At 35.7% G+C, this 23,852-nt stretch overlaps 1 protein-coding gene across 1 annotated transcript; it reads left to right on the forward strand.

Annotated features, from left to right (window-relative positions):
• Nucleotides 1–11,857: 11,857 nt before the first annotated feature.
• LOC128858996 (uncharacterized) lies at nucleotides 11,858–22,718 on the forward strand. The gene is made up of 3 exons (XM_054095645.1): nucleotides 11,858–12,201; nucleotides 21,340–21,579; nucleotides 21,669–22,718. The coding sequence occupies exons 1-3, from the start codon at nucleotides 12,184–12,186 to the stop codon at nucleotides 22,491–22,493; spliced, it is 1,083 nt and encodes a 360-aa protein (XP_053951620.1). The 5' UTR covers nucleotides 11,858–12,183; the 3' UTR covers nucleotides 22,494–22,718.
• The last annotated feature ends 1,134 nt before the right edge of the window (nucleotides 22,719–23,852 follow it).

Below are 23,852 nucleotides of genomic sequence, written 5' to 3' on the forward strand. Positions count from 1 at the left end.
TCTAACGAAACTCCAATAATCACTGAAATCCGAAATAATATCGCATTAAATAAAAATTCCATAAGGTTCATGTGGGTTCCGGGTCATGCCGGAATACAAGGCAACGAATGCGCTGATACTAGAGCCAAAGAAGCTGCCCAAGAACCCCTTCACATCAGTGCACATTTTACTACCAAAGATATTCGAAAAATTACACTAACATATCTTCAGGATGCATACAATAGCCAATGGTTTAATTATCAACACCACTACAAAAAGTACAACCCTACTGGCATCAAGCCGATATATCCTACACACATGCCTTCCAAGAACCTCAAGATATTTACACGTCTTCGAATCGGTCACACTATAGCCACCCATGTTCACATACTAAACAGCACAGTCAAACCAGCCTGTCCTTTTTGCAACTCAGACGACTACACGACTTCACACCTCCTCGATACCTGCCCAGGATTGAAATGCACTAGAAATGCAATTCACCCTAACTTTGAACTTTCGAAGCTACTCCACAACACAGATGACAATAGCATTAATTTAATTTGTAAATTTATTAAACTAACTAAATTAAAACTTTAACTCTTTGCGAAAACTAGATATACATATATAAAATTATACTCCGGCCAAACTCACACTACCCACTAATCTTTTAAAACTAACTCAACTCCTCTCTCCCATCCTCTTGTTTAGTTACTTACCTATATTATTACTCTAATTAAGATACCATAAGCCGAAGGCCCTGGCAGCCAGTGCTTATTTCGTAAGTGGGATAGTTATTAATAACTGTTACTCTTTTAAATAAATAAATAAAAAAAAAAAATATCTGTCCTGTCTCTATTCCTTCCATTGCAATCTATCCGGGTGTAATACAATGGTCTTCCTTACTGAGAGGTCCCACAAATCTAATCTAATCTAATCTAATCTAATCTAATCTGATCGTGATACACAGTGTAGTAATTTTTAATGAATACCTATAACATTAAGTGGTCTTTTTCCAATTAGGGCATTTCCTTTCACAACCTACAGCTGCTAAAACTGGCATTACCTTGATTAAAATTTCCTCCAGACAATGATCTCATACAATGTTATTGTTATTTTTATTGCCAATTTATTACTCCAGACGTGATGTCCTCCCTCTTACCAATGCCACCCTGCAAACATGTACGGCAACTGATGTCATTGGATTAACCAAAATGCTGCAGATTTTGTGACCTCTTCCGCAGGAAACTACAGAAAGTTTTAGCATAGGCTGTAACGCAAAAATATAACTACCAGAAAACTGAGTGAAGGTCGTAGAAAACCGCATTGAATTTTGGTTCAATAGCGGCAAAAACACCTGCCTATGTACATATATATGAACAGACGAATTTCAAAATGTATTAATACCTTTTCAAATAATTGAATTTAACACTTCGTACGACATTGCGCTTAACTTGTTTACTTATGTGTATGTGTGAGATTCAGCCAATAACGCAGAGTGCGGTAACAGACAAATTGGATGTCAGATTATTAGATATGCCTTCTGTTCAAAAAGTACCCGGAACTTGTGAATAAAGACTTAATGTCGGGAATTAGAAGTAAAATAAATAATAGGCGGTACACTTCTGTTATGTGTTTGGTCGAGCTCCGCCTCCTATTTGTGGCGTGCATCTTGATGTTGTTCCACAAATAGAGAGACCTACAGTTTAAAACGGCAAATAGTTTTTTATAAGGAACTTTTTCATGGCAGAACTCCCGGTGGAGTTGTTATTGTTGTTGTAGTATCATAAGTTTTCCCAACATATGTACGGGGAATGATGGAGTTACCGGCCAGATCAACCTATATAAGTATTCCAATGCTTCTTCCAATATTTAGCGCACTTTTCATTAGCCAGGCTGACTTTAGAACCTCCTTAAGCTCATTCTGCGAATTGTATTTTACCACATAAATAGTCTTAAAGACCACTTCGTAGGTACAGAACAGGAACAGAAAACAATCACATAACGAGATACAAGTGCATAACTTTACTTTCCTTAATTTTACCTTTAAAACGAACACGTTATTTTAAAAAAGTGATTACATATTTATGTTTCGAAGTTAGTGTATCCTCGTTCGCCTCCACCTTTTCACATCTTTCCGCACTAGCACAATTCCTCGTCTTTTAGTTGATTAATTTTGACATCTTCCTAAGAGTGAAATTGCTGATCAGCCAGTGATTGTGCCACCGAACGAAACAAATTATGATCGGAAGGAACAATCTTAGTACGGCGAGTGAGGTAAGACCATCCATTTCAGTGTTTCGAATATGTCTTCACCTCTTTTGCGACAAGATAAGGTATATTAAGACGAGTTAGCTCCACTAGATACAGCGCATAACCTTGTCGCCATGAACATTCACAAACCCGGTCTTTCCCTATGGTCTTGTTCCAAATAGGGCATTTCTTTCTACACGCTACAGCTGCTAAAACTGGCGTTGTTTGGATTAACACTTCTACCAGACAATGAGCGCGTGCACTATTACTTTCGTTTTTATTGCCAATCTATTACCTCATGCGAGGTGCCTGAATTGAATTTGAATTATTGCGGTCGACCCGTTCTTCATTGCTAGTTACAATGCATTGTGTATCCTTTTTTAGGTTTTATTTTTGAAGCAACTGTCATCTTTCAACATCTCTCGGTTTCAACTCACTATCGTTGCTTTTGAATTATTTCCATGGCTTTAGGTTATTGAAAACGTTTTGTTGACATACCCCTAAGAATTGTGGCAAATTTATTTGTTCTTGGCACACGTTTTCATCAAGAACTTCAAAAATTTTCAAACTTTTGCCAGTATGCCACTAGTACCGCCTATTGAAATCTTCATATCACTCATGACGTATTCTAACATTAATACTAACCTCACCGTAGGTACGTACTGTAGGAGCATTCGATGAGTCTCAGCTGCAGTTTGCATCAAATGGAAAATAAAATATTTACGCAAATGATGAATATTTCACTTCTTCGGGAGTAAATATGTGAAGAACTTCACCAGTGCGGTGTTGTGGATAGCCTAGTGCTGTGGATACAGCCTTTTATCGAGAAACGACGTAATCACAGTTATATTATGCATAATCAGGGCAGGTGTACACCATACAAAATGAAAGTTTTTTTCTTTTCAATTTCCCTCATCTTGTGACAAATAAAAGGGTTGTCTTTGATATTTTGCGCCTTTACAACATTAGGTGTGATTAGCTGCAATAAGATATTTTTATCGAAAGCTTGGAATCATAGACGAATTTCGCAAAAGCAAAAGGTTGCCTGTTTTTTTCGGAAAATGGTCATGTCGTAACTGTATCACTAAAAGAACTTAAAACACTCAATTATAAGTGGTACATAACCATTTTTTTGCCAGAAGTGTTCAGAAAACTAAGGAAAACTAACCGCGAAGCCGAATCATCCTTCGCCAAGATAATGCGAGCTCTCTTACGCAGCAGCTCACACAAGAGAGCTTTTGAGCACTCAAAAGGTTGAGTTAATGAGTCATCCGCCTTGCAGCTCTGACTTAGATCAAATTAATTTGTTTGTTCCCGAATACCAAGTGTGAAGGTATCGACTTCTGAGTGACAAAAGTACTTTGAAAATTGGTTCAAGCGGATGTAGAATTCTATTGGGTTCCAAGGAGAATACTTTGAAAAACAAACAAATCCATTTTCATAACTATTCTACTGTTTTTTCATTATTTAGCGCAATATATTATATAAAAAAGTCACACTCGTATTCTCACTTAAGCGCTTCGGTACACTCATATAATACTCCTTATTTGGATTTCAGACTGATAAAATAAATTCTGTGGCACTCAAAGAAAACGATTAAGTAAACTTTGATTTTGGATCGAATTCGTGACTGCGTTTAGAACCTTAGCTTATGTTAGAAGCGCCATTCCGCTGACTGCGGATTTGTTTCGATGCTAAATTCATATACCAATGCCTCATAACATCGGCAATAATGCCTACGATGGAATATTCTTTTGTATAAGGCGACTGCCGTAGTCGAATAGGTTGGTGTGTGATTATCGTTCGGGCATGAAACACCAAATGAGGGAAAACGTTTTTCTAATAACCGTCGCTTCTCAGCAGACAATCACGAGCCTCCGAGTGCCATGTGCGGTATGAAACCGTAGGTCCTTTTATTTATCGGAAACATCAAGACGCGCGCTACAAATATCGTGGGCACTGTAGAGTTCTCTGTGAACTACTTTCGATTCTATAGCTGTTTTGGCAGGTAGATTCAGATTCGTCACGTGGCCACTCTCACAACTTTAAACTCAATTATCTCAAAACTACTTTTTTTGTAAAGAAAAACTATTCTATCGAATCGTCTGAAATTTTAATATGTTGTTTACAACATCAATGGCTAGAATCATATTATTATTTCAATTATTTTGTATTTTTTTGATAAAAAAAAATTTAAAAAACCCGATTTTTAGAGTGTAAAATTCAAAATTGCGCCCCTTTGTCTTTTTTTTAGCTACAGTTATACGGATTAATAATTTGTTTGGTTTTTGTGTTTCAGATAAATAGAAGAGCCAAAATGGACAACACCAACCTCAGCGGCATTTTTGAAATTAATAAAATTAAAAAAAAAATATTTTTTTTGTGGAAGTATGCCAACTTAGGAAAAGTCGTCTTTGAAAATATCTGAAGCGCTTTTCGTTTAAATGAGAAATTCCGAGTACTTTTCGAACAGCAGTTACATTCAGCTATAACTATGTTTATGCAGTTGTATGTGTATGGGTGTTCGCCGCTTTTCGCAAGTGACATTATTACGCAATTAAAAACAAATCTCGCTGTACATAATTCCAATTTATTTAGTTTTAGGAGAGATCCAATCAAATGCATTTGGATATTCCCGCCTGCTACTTGATGGCAATTAAAAGCAATTGGTTTTTAGTATTATTTAGTCATTGCAATCGCATTTGTGCGTGACGAAAAAAACCAAAAGTAAATGCGAAAGGGGCGCGAAAAAAAAAACAAAAAGCTGCCAGACAGGATATGCCGAGGAAATGTGAGTATGAAGTAATTTGAAATATTTAAGTCATACGCTGCCGCAAAATCAAGCAGCGAGCAAAATGATTACGCAACATCAACTCGTACTGAGATAAAGAGAAAAAGAAGACAATCGAAAAAAGAAGCATTCAAAAATCAATTGCAAAAACACCGGCAGCAATCGAGGAAAATAACTGAAACCTGCCACTTGCTAGTCGGGCGGCCACAAGCTGAGGCCCGTGCACATACAAGTAAATAAATTGCCAATGCGCGCAAAGCCAGCGACCAAACAAAATTGTTCCGCATTTGTGCTTAGCACATCCTGTAGCGCCATCGATTGCGCCACATCAACAGCTGGCTGGTTCGGTCGACGTCAATGCCAAGGCAGTTAGTTGGGTTTGGTGGCGGCGGCAGGTATGCGGCGGCAGGTATGCGGCGGCATGTGATCTACAGTACAAGCAAACAGCGTGCATCGTGCAGCATGCAACATGCCACATGCTAACGCTTTATGGCAACCCGATTGTCTACAAAAAGCAAAAGTGATTGCAATGTTGCCGTGCCTGCGAAATGTGGCTCAGTTGCACTCGCACGTTTCCTGCATTTGAACCTGAACTTCAAAAAAATTAAATCAATTTTGTTGTGGATAAAGGAAAGAAAAAGACAAAGAGAACCACACACACACGCATGTAAATTGTGTGCATTTTTTCTATGTTGCAATTTACAGTTATAAAACAGATAGATTTACTATACATCTTTGCATTCAACCAGTCTGATGGGTTGCGCCACTTTGCCACCAAATTCGTTGTTTGTGTTTTTTCTAACATATGTATATATGTACAGTATGTACCATAACCTAGCAAATCGAAATTGGCCGGACTAATAAGTCAACCTGTTGTAGCCACAAAAGCTTACGACCAATATTTGGCAGTCATCGAAATTACCAACCAATTTTTTTTGTTACTGTTGCAATACTCGTAAAAATTTTAACAATTGCCTGCACAAACTAAGTTGGTGGTTTAAACTCTGGAATCCAAAAGTGAATAAAAATCAACGAAATGTATTTTAAAAAGTGGGAAATACATAAAATTTTTTGGTATTGACAACCACTCGCTCAAAATTTCAAGCTTGAAATTTAAAAGGAATGTTCGGATATTTGTTATACCTCTATATCGTAATGGGTAAGGGAATTATTAACTTAATGATGTTGATCCTCTTTTTGTATTCGTATATTTTCGTAACTCGCATTGTTTTGATTAAACCAATGTAAAGGATGACGGCCCCTGTAGCCGAATATGTGGTTGCGTGAGTACCATTTGGGAGTGCGTAGGTTCGAATCTCCGGGCAGGCAAAGGCAAACCTCCGGGCGTATTTCTGCCATTAAAAAGCTCCTCATATAAAAATATCTGCCGTTCGGAGTCGGCCTAAAACTGTAGGTCCCTCAATTTGCGGAGCAATATCAAGACGCAGCCTCAAATAAGAGTAGGAGCTCGGTCAAACACCCAACAGAAATCTACGCGTCAATTATTTATTTATTGTTTTAATGTGAAGGGCGAATCATGGGCTGAACGTTCTGACCCTGTCCGATCTGCAGATTTTATTCAACAACTGCAAGCTATCATTAAGGAAGACTCTTCAATGAGGTCCTTCTGAGGGAGCCTAATGTTTCTGAAGGTCTTATCCGTCCGGTATAATTCTACGTTATGCGAGGAAGACGACTTTTTAGAACAAAACGCCTTCTAAACAAAATTAGACACCCTGAAATGTCTGAGATGTTATGGTTTTTTCTGACAAAAGAAATTTTGACCAAGGCCAAAAGACCAACTGCAGACATGACTAGAATGGCAGATGTCTATGTTCCAACCCTCCAGAGGTTCCTGCTGTCATGCGTTAGAAATGTCCAGCCATTATTGTGGTTTTAGGTGTTGTGAGTAGCAAAAGTCATGGACATGCCATGCCACCACACTTCGTTACTCAAGGACTTCGAGAGAACTGTGCTGCATATATCGAGGTTTTAGAGGCACTAGGTCAATAGTGTACATGATGAGAGTCCATACAATCTTCAGAAAGACACTGCTCCTTCACACAAAATGATGGCGACACAAGATTGGATGGATGGAAATTTCCATGACCATATAACTTCGAACTTATGGCCGTCTAACTCCCCACATCTTCATCCAATGGACTACTACTTATGGACAATAAACGTATTCATAACACTATTTTTTCTCTGAGGGCTGCAATTAATACCGTTGTGGTCAATATGAATGGGATCATTTGATTGGGGCATGAAATTTTTTTCGGACTCGAATCGAAGAGGTTATTGCAGCTAATGGAAATTTCATTGAATGATACAATAAGTAGGTAGGTAGGTGAAATGGTTGAATGGTAGCACTCTTCAAGTGGCACTAAAGCGCCGTTTTGATACCATAATGAGACCTCCATCAGGCAGATATCTACAGCCAACCAAAGCTGTTAATGTGATGGAGAAGATTGATGGGATTTAGGTTGGCGCACTGCCCCAAGGTGTTGAAGAGAGGAGCAGCCAGTGACTTTAATCGCCTAGCTGCCAAGCCTGGACATTTACAGAGAAACTACTCAACAGTCTCCTTATCTGAAAGGTCAGACAGCTTTTGCAATGGCGGGTAAATGGTAGATTTAGCTTTTCGCATTTGTGCCGATCGTCTAATGACCGTCCAAAGGATTTACCAAATAGCACACAAGGAAATGCAGCTCCATCTGATCTGCGCTTTCCTGAGAAATAAGTTATGCAAATCCCCATTAACAAGAGTCAGGGACTAATTCAGTCGACTCCTTCCTGACAAGCTCTTCAGCAATTTCAATTCCCTCTATGTTCCTATGTCCTGGAACCTAGATCAAGGAAATGTTACCTGCAAATCCAAGAGATTTTATCTCCTCCTTACAGGAGTTGAGCGATTTGGATCAGAGCCGTGATCTCAGCTTGACTAACGGAAAAAATGTTGATATCTCCCTCGCTCTCGCATTCCTTAAGCATTATGCATGCCTCCTAGCAGTTTTAGGGAAATAGATAAATTGGCAGATTTAGAGAAAACCCTTGATCCGACTCCCGATTCCATCATGGAGCCGTCAGTCAAGACAGAGGCAACAGCCTCGGTACAGATTCCCCCTCGTTCCAATCTTAACATTTTACTGGGTACTCTTTTCTGCTATACCCACATACAGAAGTTCATCCTTCAAAATGCTACTTAATAACAAAAGGGAAAAAGTCCGAAACTTGAAGCATAGTGCCTTATTTTATAAAATATACTGTTAGATACACCGTTGTATTTTGATTAAGGCTAAGAAATTTTATAACAGTAAGCAAGACTCTCGAAAAGTTAGTTTCCAGGGCTGTATTGCACGATATACTCCACAACGTGGTGCCATGTTCGCTTATTAGATGACGATAATCTTCTTAATGAATCCGCAGCGTTTAGGCAATGGACTTCTACCAACCTAATAACCGGAATAATAATCTCGAGCCCAGAACACAATACCAGAACGGAAGTGGTAGCGCAATATATGGGTGTATTCAGCTTTCGTCGGCTGGAAGTTCAAAATGACGAAGAGCGTGATATCGGCAGATGTTGTTGACTCAAATGTCATTGACGCAAGTGATTGCTCATAATGCGCTGATTCGTTCCGCATTGTCTGTTTAGTTCAGTACAACCTTATTCTCCGGATGCGCCGGTCATCTTTCATTTGCTTCCCAAGATCTGCCACTGAAAAAGCCAGCATTGATTGAATAATGAAAGATTTACATGGAACGGTAGAGATTGATGTACATATAAGTATATATATACAGGGTGAACGATATGAAGTGATACCTATTCAAAACACCATAACTTTTTTGTGTGAAAATAGTGTTTATTGATTTCAAAGACAAAATAGTTAAAAAATGATTACAATTTGAACATATATTCACTTTAGCTCGATATGACCACCTTTCGCCTTGACTATAGCCTTCAAACGGTCAAAAAATGAGTTGCATGCTGCACGAATGTGATCTTGAGGTATTTTGGCCCATTCTCGTAAAATCGCTTTTTTTCAGCGCATCCATACTGGCATATTTTTTAGTACTCACCTTGCTCTCCAAAATGGACCAGATGGAATAGTCCATCGGATTTGCGTCTGGCGAAATCGAAAGCCATTGTGTGGACGAAATGAAGTGTGGAACATGATTTTTTAAACATTCTTGGTTCACAGGAGCTTTATGAGATGGTGCCGAGTCCTGTTGGAACGTCCATGGTCTACCGCCGAAATGCTTGCGTGTCCACGGCTCTAAAGCTGCTTCTAAAATATTTTTCCGGTAATAAGTCGCATTCACTTTGCCACTATGCTCGATAAAAACGGTTGGAGAGCGTCCATCAGCGGTCACTGCGGCCCATACCATTACTTGCGATGGGAAATTGCTTTGAGTGACCATACGCAGGCTCAAATTCTCGTATGAGCGTTCGGTTAAGTAAACACGATCGTTTTGAGTGTTTATGAACAGCTCAATTGGGAATTTTTTTTCATCAGAAAACACAATGTTAGGAAATTCGCCTCGTTCGTGCAAGCGCAACAACTCCTTTGCTCTTTCTCACCGAACATTTTTTTTTGCTGGGGTGAAAGATCCTGTGCCTTTTGGAACTTGTAAGCCTTGACCTTGAGCTCATTTTTCAATATGCGTCGAATGCTGTCTTGCGATATTTTCAGTTCTTTGGCCATTTTTCTTCCACTTCCACGTGGATTTCGATCAAGTCGAGCCTTCACTTGACGTTGTTGCGGTTTTTTTGGTCCACCTCCATAGCGTTTTGCAATGCTACCAGTATCATTGTAACGGTTTATAGTGCGATACACAAACATTTTATTCACTTTGAGGTAACTGAGCTCACGATTTTCCAGCCACATATAACGCAATCCCACTATTACGTTTGAATTCCATCACAGAAAAAAAAATTCAACAAAACTGACATGCAAATGCTTTTGATGGCTTATACACAATATATTGAACTGTCATTAGAATAATTTTGACGTTGATGTCATGAGCTGTTTTACAGATACAAGCAGTGTGAAGTTGGTAACACTTCATATCGTTCATATAATTGGCGCTTACAACCTTTTTGGGTGTTTAACCGAGCTCCTCCTTCTATTTGTGGTGTGCGTTGTTCCACAAACGGAGCGACCTAAAGTTTTAAGCCCATTTCGAACGGCAAATGGTTTTTTCATGGGGAGCTTTTTCATGGCAGAAATGCACTGGGAGGTTTGCCATTGCCTGCTGAATGGCAACCGCTATTAGAAAAAACGTTTTCTATCGTTTGGTGTTTCGTGTCCGTGCTTCGAATCCGTGCATTTCCGAATGATAGCCACGCACCAATCCATTTGGCTTCGGCGAAGGTTGTAGAGATGGAAGCGCTGTATATAATGAAGTAAAAAGGAAAAATGTAAGTGGAAACTCAAAATAAAATGCTCTACGGCGTCAGTCTTGTTATTTAATAGCCACGCCTCGTGTGTCACATTTTATTTATTTTTGATTTCGTTTTATTCTGGTTGAGAAGAAGATCTGGTTTTTGGGAAGATGTATGAAAAGTAGAATAATTTTTCGTTTTCCCTCGCGAGCCCGAATATGTTTTTGTTCTTTTTTATTTATGCTTATTTCTGACTGCAAAACCACAACCTCTGTTTACAGCAATTTCTAGCCAAACATTATAAACAAATACTTTAAAGCGCAAAAACTTAATTGCATCTTAATGAGTCGATTTATTGGAATGAGATGTTTGTTGCAAGCGGCCTTGAAATCATAAAAGCTAATCAAGATTTAATATATTTTGCTCGAAAGAGGTCACTAAAAATTTGACTGGTCTTTGGCGCTACATTACAAGCATTAAATGAAGCCAAATAAAGGACAAAAGCTTTTCGAAAGCCGAAATCAGTGTAAATTTCTTCCGGCATCAAGAAGATAAATACATACAAGTGTAAAAGGGTGTAAAAAATGTCACATGCCCAAATGTGATATGAATACCTGCCAGCATTTCCGTGTGGAATGTTGTAAACTATTCTGAGTTGAAATGCAGCATCCTTTCAAAAATCATTGACCTTGCCTGCTCTTGACCTGGCAAATGCTGAATGGGTCAACAAACCCATTTCATTAAATGCAAGTGTAATTTTGCAATGCGAAGAAAGTGCAATATTATAAAAACAAGAAAGAGTGCGGTGATTCATATGTAAATATTATAATATATGAAAACATTAAAGACAGCGCGCAAACTAATTACCTTGACTGCGGTCGAGTCGTGGTCATAAAAGAAAACTAAACAAATAAAATAAAAATCAACTAAATGTACGCAGCATAAAATGATAGCAGCAAACTAGAAGTAAGTAGCTATGCTGTTTAAACCATTCGAAATATTACACCTCGTTTCTCCACTTCTGTAGTTTTCTCCACTTCCTACTTTTTTCCAATTGCCTTACAATAATGTCTTCCTTCGAAATGGCTCGGGAAATGCAAATGCACATAGACGCCACTTGTTGCATAGATGCGGTGCGCGCTAGCAAAGAGGATAGAGAGGGGCAAATAACTACTGGCAACATATTCATTTTTTTGTTGTTGCTTTGCAGATAACAATCGAAACGGCCAACAAATGCTGGCATAGCCAGTGCCAGAGCCACTACTCATTGTCAAACCGACAGCTACATAGTTGATGGCAGCCGCGAGTTGAGTGAGCAGAGCTGTGGCTGGTAACGATGTGGGGTGGGGTGCGGTGCGGGCAGACGAGGGCGCGATGTGCTTTTGGCATTAGGAAGCTGCATAAAACCAAAGCGCTCATTGGAAAAACTTTCAGTTTCATAGAGACAACGTTGGCGCATAAATCGTTAGTTATTTTATTTGGTGGTTTGCTTTGTGACTTAGTGGCGTCTACAAATTCGTACATATAACTCTGCGTATATATCATAGCATTGTTAATGAGGTGCGCTTCGCGTCGGTTCGTGTCTTTTGTGTTTATTTTCAACTCAGTGTACAGTTATTAAGCAATAGACTTAGGATATACGTGCATGTATTTGTATAGCCGAAATTAATGCCAAATTTCATTTGCAATTTCGATTGACTGACTGCCTGTGCTTGGACGGTTTGTGTGGCATTGTGGTGTTTGTGAATTTTGGATTTTCGATTTTCGCGCGAAAATGAAGAGGCTTTGGAATGTAAGTATTATTGAACGCAAGTACGTAGATACTCGCATGTATGCAGATGTAGCAACAGGTGGTGAAGTCAGAGAATCTAATGAATAAATCAAAACTCACTTGACTAGCATGCATACATATGTGTGTGTGTGTGAGCAAATAAAAACCAATACTCGTTTATGTTCAATAAAATATATTCATTTGTAATTGCGTATGAGCGCTTTAACGGCATTTCAAATACACAGTTACAACACTTCTTGAATGTCCAGTTTGAATATTTGTAACACACATACGTATGTACCTATGTAGTTGTATATAGTACATCGTATGTGCAAACATGTACAGTCACCGTCAAGAGAAAGTGTACACCATATATTGGCAAGTTTTGACTATTATTTATTTACTTTTTAATTTCAATTATTCTTTTATGAAACCACAGTTCATACTACAATAAAAACCATATAAAGCTAAGTTTCAAACGTTGCAAAGCAAATTTTTCTTCAACGTTTCAAACATTTTAATTAAAATTAAAAAGAAAATCTGATATGTAGCTTTATATATTATAGCTCATTTTGATATAATCAAATGAAAGTTTCGAGTGGTTTAAGAATCCCGTTGATTTTTGATTATTTTTCTGTTGCTGGTGTTTGGAGAAATTGCACAAAACCGCAACCGAAAAAATGTTCAAAACTGTGTGTGATTTTTGACCTACTTGAAACGTGCACTTTACCAAAATTTAATGAGCCATAAAATTGCATACCTAAAATTTTTTCAGGAATTCTGAGTTAAACAGTTTTATATGAAAATTCGCCGGAGTCGTAGACATTGTATTCAAAGTTCAAATCTTTGCTTTATATGGTTCTCTTTGTAATATGAACTATACTTTTATAAAAAAATTTAAACTAAATAAAAAGTAAAAACTTACCACTATGTGGTGTAAACTTTCTTTTGTCAACGTACACCATATAAAAATATATAATATATAAAACATAAATTTCTTATATTTTTATTATCAGTTCGGGGCTAACAATTTATGTTTTTTATTTATAAACTTTTAATAATAAATATAAATAAGCACACATTTAACGATACTTAAATTAATTATTAACAAAAGTAAAATCCATAGAACCAAAAAAGTATCAGACCAATGTTATTACATTGAAAATAAACAAATATAATTTTTGGGGTTAGTTGACACTTTTTAATATAGCTTAGTAATTTGCGTTGGATCCTCCTTTGATTATAACTTGTTGAAAAGATCAAGGCATTGATTAAATTAAGATTTTTATAATATTTTGATAAATTGTTGAGAATTCGACATTAACGCACTTCTACGGCTCTTAGCGCTATCAAACTGACTTCCATTTTTGAAAACCGGTTGAGAAAGTATTGCACATACATCATCCATTGGGTTAAGATCAGGGCGTCAGTCAGGTCATACTTAAATTGGAATATTTTTCGCTGCCAAATTTGAAAATTGAAATTCTATACATATATATTGAATTGATTTGTTAATGAACTGGTGTAAAATTTAGATTAAGAAACTTTTATGTTAAAAATATTCCAGTTGCATATAATATTGTTGAAGTACTATTAAAAGACCTTAGTCTTACTATGTAAATGCTATTTACATAAATAAAATTAAAAAAAGTACTACATTTGACACAACTCATTTTTGTGGAAGTGAAACCATAATCGTCTTGGTCTTATAATTTTTTCGTGCAGTATACTCGTATACATACTATATGTTACATCACACATGTCTGCAGGAGGCAGCTAAGCATACAGGTTACAATTTTTTAGCTGCAGAAATGGATTAAATTTGTATGTATGTGTCCATAAATTGGCAAGGTGGCTAAAGATATAAGAAAAAAATTAATAGGTGGCATTAAAGAGAATGAGTCTATATATTAGTAATAAATTTTAATCAATCCTATCACGAAATCCAACGAGATCCATATAAAAAAATATTATTACAAACCACTCACATACGTAAATATATGCTTAGTACTAGACTCAATGAAAGCGAATAGCTTGAATGTGCGCCAAAGTGTGCCAAAAATGTTATTTTGTTTCGTCGACTCCCGTGGTGCTATGGGGCATGCATGCAATCAATAAAAGAAACTGCATTGCTATTAGCCTCCCATTTGCGTAGAGACAAAATACAGTATATAAGTATGGGCTTTATTATTGTAAAACAACCATAAGTTGGTACATAAGGAAACTCGAGTGGGTTACTGGTTATATAGCTGATCTTTTAGTGTTATTAAAATTTTATGTTTACGACGTGCCAGCTTTATCCTGTGCATCGATATTTTATGTTTGAAATTTTCATTGTAAAATAAGCATGATTTCTCTTTTTACTGTTTTCTCGTTGGTTTACTAGTTTAACAAAACAATTATTGGTTTTTAACTATCTTATATCAAAAATAGGGGGCCGCCGTAGCCGAATGGGTTGGTGCGTGATTACCATTCCGAATTCACAGAGAGAACGGTCGTTCGAATCTCGGTGAAACACCAAAATAAAGAAAAACATTTTTCTAATAGCGGTCGCCCCTCGGCAGGCAATGGCAAACCTCCGAGTGTATTTCTGCCATGAAAAAGCTCCTCATAAAAATATCTGCCGTTCGGAGTCGGCTTAAAACTGTAGGTCCCTCAACAACATCAAGACGCACACCACAAATAGGAGGAGGAGCTCGGCCAAACACCCAAAAAGGGTATACGCGCCAATTATATTTATATATCAGAAAGTTGTATTTACAAATTCCAGAAAACTATTTATTTATTAAACACTTTTGAAATAATTTTTTTTGACAAACACTTTTTTTGATTTGTGATAAACATGTTTTGGTACAAATACATTTTTCTAAACAAACTTTAATAACTTCGAAACCCATTTTACTTAAATAACTATAACACATTTTATTTTTTTTTTTAAGTTTCTTAAGTTTTTGATACACATTTTTTGGCACAAATAAATTTATTTAAACAAATATATATTACAATAATTAAATAAAAAAAGTTTTTGGTTAACATGTTTTGATACAAATAAGTTCTTTAAAGAAATTTTAATAAAAAAAAATATGTCAAATTCGAAAACTATTCAAATTTAATATAAAATAATTAAAAACAAATTTTAAACTTAAAAAAAAAGTTGTACTAAATTCGAAAACTATTTTAATTCAATATAAAACACTTAAAAAAAATTTTTTTGGATAAAATTTTCTTCTGGTTTTTGGTAACATTTTTTTTTTAATTTCAAATATTTAATAAAAAAAAAAAATTATGAGAAATTCGATAACTTATAACTTTAGTTTTTGGAAAAAAATTTTTGGTACAAATAATTTTTCTTTAACAATTTTAATAAAAAAAATTGTGAGAAATTCGAAAACTATTTTAATTTAATATAAAATAGTTAAAAACAAACTTTACTTTTGGCAAAAAGTTTCTTTGGTTTTTGGTATATACTTTTTGGTGCAAGCAAATTTTAATTAAAAAATCATCCAACATTTTATTTTCGCTGACTACTTTTAACAGATTTTTTCAATTTTCAAAAAAAAAGAAATTAATTAAGAGAAGACCCTTTCAATTTTACTTTATGTGCATATACATATGTATGTAAATTAAATTCATTTGTTAAAAATACATTTACCAAAAAACAAAAGATTTTCATTATTACTGCTACTCATCAGTTTTAAAGAAGTTCCATCAAATGAAAACCAAATTTTGAAGTAATGCAAAACTATTTTAATTTTATTTTGGTACACTTATTAAACAAATTTTAGTAAAAAATTAATTCACCAAAAATAGTTTTGATAAATATTAATGTACCAAAAGAAATGTTTAAGCAAATAAATAAATTTCAAAATTTGTTTGTTGCTTAACCATTTTATATAAACATTTTTTTGTAAATATAAGAAACTATTTCAGGCAAATTTTAGTCCATTTACAAACAAATCTTTTACTAAAAAAATTAATTTACCAAAAACCAAAATGGTTTAAACTAAAAAAAAAGTTGTTAAAGGTTTTACAGTAACTAATTCACTTTGAATAGAAGAAAATTGCCTAAACTAATATAAAACCCTTTGTATTTAATTCCGCTGAACAACAACTTTTTCTTGGTAAAAAAGTCAATTTAATATTTATTCTAATAAAACAAAAATGTAATTATTAAAAAATTTACAACCATTTGGAATGAGTTTTTTCTAAAACTAGGAAAGTTTTTTCGATAAATAAGTCTATATAACCAAAAAAATATTCTAATAAAAAAAATATTTAAAATTTTATAACCATTTTGAATAAGCCTTTTCAACTGAAAATCGTTGGTAAGGAAATTTTTTTAAATGAATAGAAAACCATTTTAGTTTTATTTTAGTACATTTGCAAAAAAATTAATAAAATAAAAATGTTTGGCCGAGCTCCTCCTCCTATTTGTGGTGTGCGTCTTGATGTTGTTCCACAAATGGAGGGACCTACAGTTTCAAGCCGACTCCGAACGGCAGATATTTTTATGAGGAGCTTTTTCATGGCAGAAATACACTCGGAGGTTTGCCACTGCCTGCCGAGGGGCGACCGCTATTAGAGAAATGTTCTTCTTAATTTTGCTTTCACCGAGATTCGAACCAACGACCTCTCTGTGAATTCCGAATGGTAATCACGCACCAACCCATTCGGGTACGGCGGCCGCCTTTGCAAAAAAAAACAAAAAAAAAAAAAAATTGCTTGGATAAAAATTTATTTACTATAAAATAAATGTTTAAGTTAATAATTGTTTTTTTGGTATCTTTCTGCTATTCCTAAAGTATACCAAGTTTAAAAAAAGTTAAAAAAAATTAATTAATTCATCTCATTTTAATTTAGTTTTGTTGCACAATAAGTTTTTATGTTTTTGGTAAAATATCAATTATATTTATTATGATATACTTTATATATATTATCTACAAAAAATGTTCAACATTAACTCAGCGATTGTTGCATTATAAATTAACTACTAACAGAATAACTACTGAACCATTTCGAATAAGTTTTTTCAACCAAATGTGCAACTGTGAGTCGATGCCAAACAAGGCTAAAAGTACGTTCACATATGCCGTGATTAGCAATAAATCCAGAAAAATTAATCTATCCGTTTACATATGGCAGATTAGTTGCAAAATTGGCCATCAGCTGTCAAGACTGTTTTGAAAGGTTTTTATTAATAGAAATTGGCTTGGTAGAATGTTTTAGTGTTTTTGTGTGCCGAATGGCAAAGAATATGAAGAAAAGGCAAAGAGAAGAAAAAGTTAATTTAATAGCGCAATTTGCTGCTAGTAATAGACAGTTGGAGGAAATCCGTAAACGACGTCTACTGAGGTTGCAAAAAATTATGGCAGCAATTCGCATGCGAAATTCGAAATTACATTTTTTAACAAGCAATAACACGTAAAAGCGTCGGACGTATGCTTTTTTCTATAATATGAATGCATAATTAATAATGTTTAAAACAAATTTTAGTAGAGTTATATCTACAAACCTCTTTTCTTTGCCGGTGTTCATTTTATTTCGTTTCTACATTGACGTTTCTCTTTTAATTCGTAATAATAATAATCCATAATACAGGAAACACGGGGTTGTAGCAATTTTTAAGATTATTTTATAATCTAATATTATCTTATGATCCCGGATTCCGGGAGAGAAATTTTATATAGGTAATCTCGCTTTTTAATTACGGATTGGGAGTTAAGCTCGAAAAAGTAGGTAATCTCGTTATATGTGAACCTATTATAAAGTAGATTTGTTGGCCAACAGACACATAGCGGGAGTTTTGTGATATTTACGCAGTATCATTCAAAAATGCAAAAGGATCAGTCGCGCTGTTGAATTGAACTAATTGGAAGTAGAAGCGAACGCAAAAACGCGAGTAAAAAAATTATCTTTCAGGAGAACAATAACAAAATTGCAAGAATTTGTTTCAAATACGAATTGCTCCCTCATCCATCATATTATCCAGATTTAGCCCCCTGCAATTATTTTCTGTTTTTAAATATGAAGAAGTGGCTCGGTGTGAAAAGATTTGAGTGGAAGGAAGATATCATCGATGAAACAAACGTCTCTTATGGTGATCTCGAGAAAATATATTGCTTGGAAAAACAATGGATGAAGAATACCGAGCTAAAAGGACACAGTTTTGAAAGAGAGAGCTTTTTTTTTACGTATAGGGTGTTAAAATTTGCCGGAGCTTATTGTGCGACTCTCGTGTTATAAGTTTGTCTATGAGTACATAACGATTCTTTGTAACAGCCTAAGGAATTTCAGAAGAATATGTATTTGCAAAGATCTGTATACCAAAATATTCAAAAATTGAGAAAAATGTGATCAGTAAAATAAGTTTGGTAAAAATTGTTTAATGATAACGAGATATCAGAGAAGTACTATAAATATGATTTTTAAAAATAATATGAAAATTAACGTGGCGCCACCTACTTAAGTATACAAATATATATATATAATTGGTGCGTACACCCTTTTTGGGTGTTTGGCCGAGCTCCTCCTCTTATTTGTGGTGTGCGTCTTAATGTTGCTCCACAAATGGAGGGACCTACAGTTTCAAGCCGACTCCGAACGGCAGATATTTTTATGAGGAGCTTTTTCATGGCAGAAATACACTCGGAGGTTTGCCATTGCCTGCCGAGGAGCGACCGCTATTAGAAAAATGTTTTTCTTAATTTTGGTGTTTCACCGAGATTCGAACCTACGTTCTCTCTGTGTATTCCGAATGGTAGTCACGCACCAATCCATTCGGCTGCAGCGGAAAAAAGCAATATTTATAAAACTTCTGTACTAAAAATGTAATTAAATTGGCCCTATGCTCCAATGGGAGATACAGGAAGCGATGATGATGATGATTTGACCCTACAAATATGATTTTCAAAATTATTAAATTTTGTTTAAAACCATAATTTGCGTCCGGCTGTGTACGAGGGTTGTCTTTTATATTTTGACGACACTGATCTACTGATTAAATAAAATGGAAAAAGTAAATATTTGTGGCATTCATCTGTTAATTGAAAGATCCATTACGTAAATATGTACGATATTTTACACCGAAAAATTAAAACACAGTAACATAATAAAGAAAATGGCTTCATTGTTTATCAAAATATTCTCCTTGAAAGTCTATACACTTCTACATTCGCTGGAACAAATTTTTAAGTGGAAAGCTTCAAAATGAGCTGCTCAAAGACTTCAATAGCTTCTTCGGGCTCTGAAAAACATTGACCTTGAATTTTATTTTCGATGTTTGGTAACAAAAATAAATCATTAAGTGCCAAATCAGTGCTGTAAGGCGGATATCTCATTAATTCAATCTTTTGAGTGCTCAAAAACTCTCTTGTGTGAGCTGATGCGTAAGAGCTCGCATTGCCTTGGAGAAGGAGGATTTGTATTTGGCGGTTGGTTTTCCTTAATTCTCCGAAAACTTTCGGCAAGTAAGCAGTTGTGTACCACTCAGAATTGACTGCTTTATGTTTTTCTGGTGGTACAGTTGCGACATGACCAGATTTTCCGTAAAAACAGGCTTCCATTTGCTTTGAGTTGCTTTGAGTTGCTTTTTCCGCAAACAAATTTTATTGGATTAAGCTCGTCTTAGAACATCCATATCATCGCTTGCTGTTTTGTTTCCGACTCATATGCAGATACCCAAGATTCGTCACCTGTTATGATGTTACGGATGTGCTTTGAACCAACACGGCTGAGTTTCTTCAATATTTCTTTACATCAATCGACACGATTCCTTTTTTGGCAATCATCAAATTATGATATTATATATCCAATGTGAACAAATTTTCTAGCCGACAAAATGTTCAAGCAATATTGAATGTATGCCAGTCTCACTGATGCGTCTGTCGCGGAATATGTCACTAGACGATCTTGTGTTATCAATTGACCTACATACAGCATCGATTCCTTCTAGCACAACAGCCGTTTTTAGACGGTCTTCGCCAAATTCAACCTGCATTAATCGAGGGCCACGTTGGGACTCGTTGTACCAGCGCTTCACAGTGGCTAAATGTGGCACTCCGACGCCAAAAGTCGAAATGAGTTGATCAATGCACTGTTGTCTCGAGAATCTACGTCGAAAATCCTAATAAATCTTCCTAATAAATTTTCACTAGTTAATTCTATTTTTAGGGCGCAATGAATTTTTCAACTCACGGAAAAAAGAACAAATAATGTTCGTAAGTGCAAGCGTTATATGTAAGTTTATGCTCAAAAATACCTAACTTTTCAATCAAAATATCGAATTGGAGATCACCTCACGTAATGTTGCAAACACGCAAAGTATAAAAGGCAACCCACGTATACACCAAATAATTCTAGTTTCCCAATGGTTGAATATTTTATATAACGAATATTTTCAAATATACCAAGAACGCAAAATTTCTATAAATAACAGTGAAAATCTGCTAAAAAATGTGCTTAAGTGATGCCAAGTGAAGAAAGAAATACGGTAAAAAGACTTGGGTAAATGGGTGTTGCATTGCCAAGTTTCATGTGTACGAGTATAACTTTTTTATCAAACTCTACCAGACTTGATTTGCACATTTTAGTTGAGCTTATCAAGCAATGTTTGTTTGAATTCACATCAAATATTTGACCTTTTTTTTAGAAACGAAGGTCGTATAAATAGATTGTTAAAAGGAGTGTTCGCATACATTATTTGCCAAAGCACTAATTTTAATTGATATAAGTATTTTAAACAGATTGAGAAATAAGCATTTGCTATCAGCGGCAATTTCTTAGAAGGTCTCACTGTGAAACAAAAAAATTATAATTCCGAGCAATCGTTCCATTATAATATTAAGTGTGAAACATTGAATGAACTGCAAAGATATTTACAGTGATCTTTTCAGGGTCAACGTCGTTTATTGAACTACATTCATACAAATGCTTATTTACATACATACATGCACTGTGAGCAATAGTAAATTGTCTGTACGGTTAAAACGATGTAATTATTAATAATTTCAATTAAAGCATTTCCAACATTCCATGATTTATCTCATAATCATTATTAGCATTATATGCTATACATTGCCATACATACGTATATATGCATAAGTAGCATTGCTTATTAAAAAAATATATTATTTTCTTTTCTCTCTCTCTTCTTAATTGCAGTTACTGTACTTCAGCTTGTTGTGGATTGGAATCTCTGTGAGAGCGCAAAGCTCTTCATTCTACCGTCGCACTTACTACAGCCCCATTTCCTCACCACCCACACACTACTTCTCCTCGCATCCCAGCAGCCACGAGTTCATGCCACTCTCCTACGCCAGCGATTTACACACCGAAGAGAGCAAACGAAAGGAATCTTCAAAGAAGTATGCAAAGAAAATATCCTATCGTCATATCGCTTCGGTGAGATAATACAAATATGATTAGTTTGCTTAAAAATTCTTAATACCATACATTTTCTATTCCCCTACAATGTATGTAATCAATCACAGGAAGAGGAAGATAACTCCAGCGAACGCTACGGCTCAAGTGAGTTCTCAAATGAGGCGCATAATTTCAATTCGAAGGAAAATGATAGTCGCGAATACACCATTGGCACGCAGATACGTGTGCAACACCCTATAACAGTACCAAAGAAATCCACGTCTTCGCATACCAAGTACAGCACACATTTACCTAATCATTTCAAGAGTACCACCTATGCAGATGTGAATCTTTCTACCGAGGCGCACGACACTAAACTACAGCCATCGAAGAAACACATACATCATCACAAATACACGCAGTACTTCGAATCGGATCCCTTCCATGTGGTTGCACCACCCAAACCCGCACTCTCCGCTGTGTCGCCAACACCCAGTCTCAACTATAATGTATATGAGCCGGAACAAGAGGATTTCGATTTGCATCCAACCAATTCGAATAGAGTCAAAGCTCAGCTTCGCGAACGTTTTAAGGGTGTTGCCTCACAGAAGCAAATCGAAAAATATCTAGAAGATCAGCAAAAATTACTAGATGAAGCGCTTAAGCTACAGCTGTTGAATAATCCAAAATTTCATCATTTGATGAAGACGAAAGATGCCGCCGAACATCACTACGATGAGGGTGAATATGAGGAATTGCCTGTCGACCCGCAACCTCCACCAATTTATCGTTCAAATTTCGATGATAATTTAACATTCAAATCGAATCGTGCAAGGAGACGTCCAAAGGGTGCAGAATTGAAGCGGTCACCGAAGTCACCACCGAAGCCCCCGACGCCCATAATTGGCACGAGTAAGCGGCGATTTCGCCCAGCACTTGTCATCAATGTTTGAGGGTGGCGGAGCCTATCGGATATTTGTGCATGTCAACAAATGGAGTTAGTTATAGAGATATGGTGCGCGCCTACTGGTGCTTATACGATTTTTTTCTAGTGCACGTATTAATTTTTATTTATGATTGCTTTGCTTAAGATGTTAATTTTTTAATATCTTTTTAAAATACCTTATAATAACATACAAATTAGTAAATAAACGTAAATTTGTGTAAAATTATAAAAATTACTTTTTCGCTTCGTTCATGAACGAACAGAATTACTTAACAGAGGGACGAAATAAAATTACTAAAAATTTTTAAATATTCTAAATTACTAGAAAGCTTCGTATACCGATGGACTGGGTAATCTCTGATCGGTTTCATATGGAAATTCGAAAACAAATAATTAATAACTTTTTTTACCTAAGAATCAAACCTTCCAATTGTTTTGTAAAATACGCAGGGTTGGGCATTTTTGCACTACCACTAAATTGCGCTATCACGATTTATTCAGTGGTTGTTAAAACTCAAACTCCATTACCATTGAAAATTTAGTGATAGTGAAAAAAAATTAACTAAAATAAAACTTTTACTGGTAGTAAAAAAAGAATTGCATTATTACTACATTTTCAGTGAAACATGATCTTTAACTAAGTACATACAGTGTACAGCAGAAGTCTTGTTACCTTACCACTTCGAATAAGCTTTATAAAAAATATCACGAAAGTTTAAGTATTTTAATATTTTATTAAAAATTAAATAAATCCAATTGTTTCCGTGTGAAAGAAGACGGCAACCATGAGTGCATTTAGGTTAAATGAAGCGGGTCGCTGGAAAGAAAAAACGTATGGTCATGCAGGCTATTATTGCGACAAACTCAGTTCTCCTCGAGAATGACTGATTACATCGTCGCGACGTTAACATTCAATAGGAATTTTACCACTATCTTTCTATCTCTTAAGGAATGGAATAAACAAATTCGACACTACAGTCTATACAGAAAGCTCTAAAATGGATTGCGGCATTGGAGCAGGTATATATTCTCAAAAAATTAGAGTCTAAAAATCTGTGCATCTCCCTAATACCAGCAGTGTCTTCCAGGCGGTAGTATTGGCAATAAGGGAATCTTACAGACTACTAATCGCAGACTTCTCTTTTAAGTGCAATATCGCTATTCTTTCCGATAGCCGAACTGCAATCCAGTCACTGAATTCAGCTACAACAACCTCTATGGTGGTGGAACAAAGTAGGAGTAGCCTTTCCACCTTGAGAGTTACCTTAATCTGGGTCCCGGGATACCGGAACATTGAAGGTAACGAAAAAGCAGATGAACTGGCAAGAGGGGGATCTGCCATGAATAACGTTCTTGCAGTACCGGT

This window comes from Anastrepha ludens, chromosome 2 (genome assembly GCF_028408465.1).
Source record: "Anastrepha ludens isolate Willacy chromosome 2, idAnaLude1.1, whole genome shotgun sequence".
Classification (NCBI taxonomy): Eukaryota; Metazoa; Arthropoda; class Insecta; order Diptera; family Tephritidae; genus Anastrepha; species Anastrepha ludens.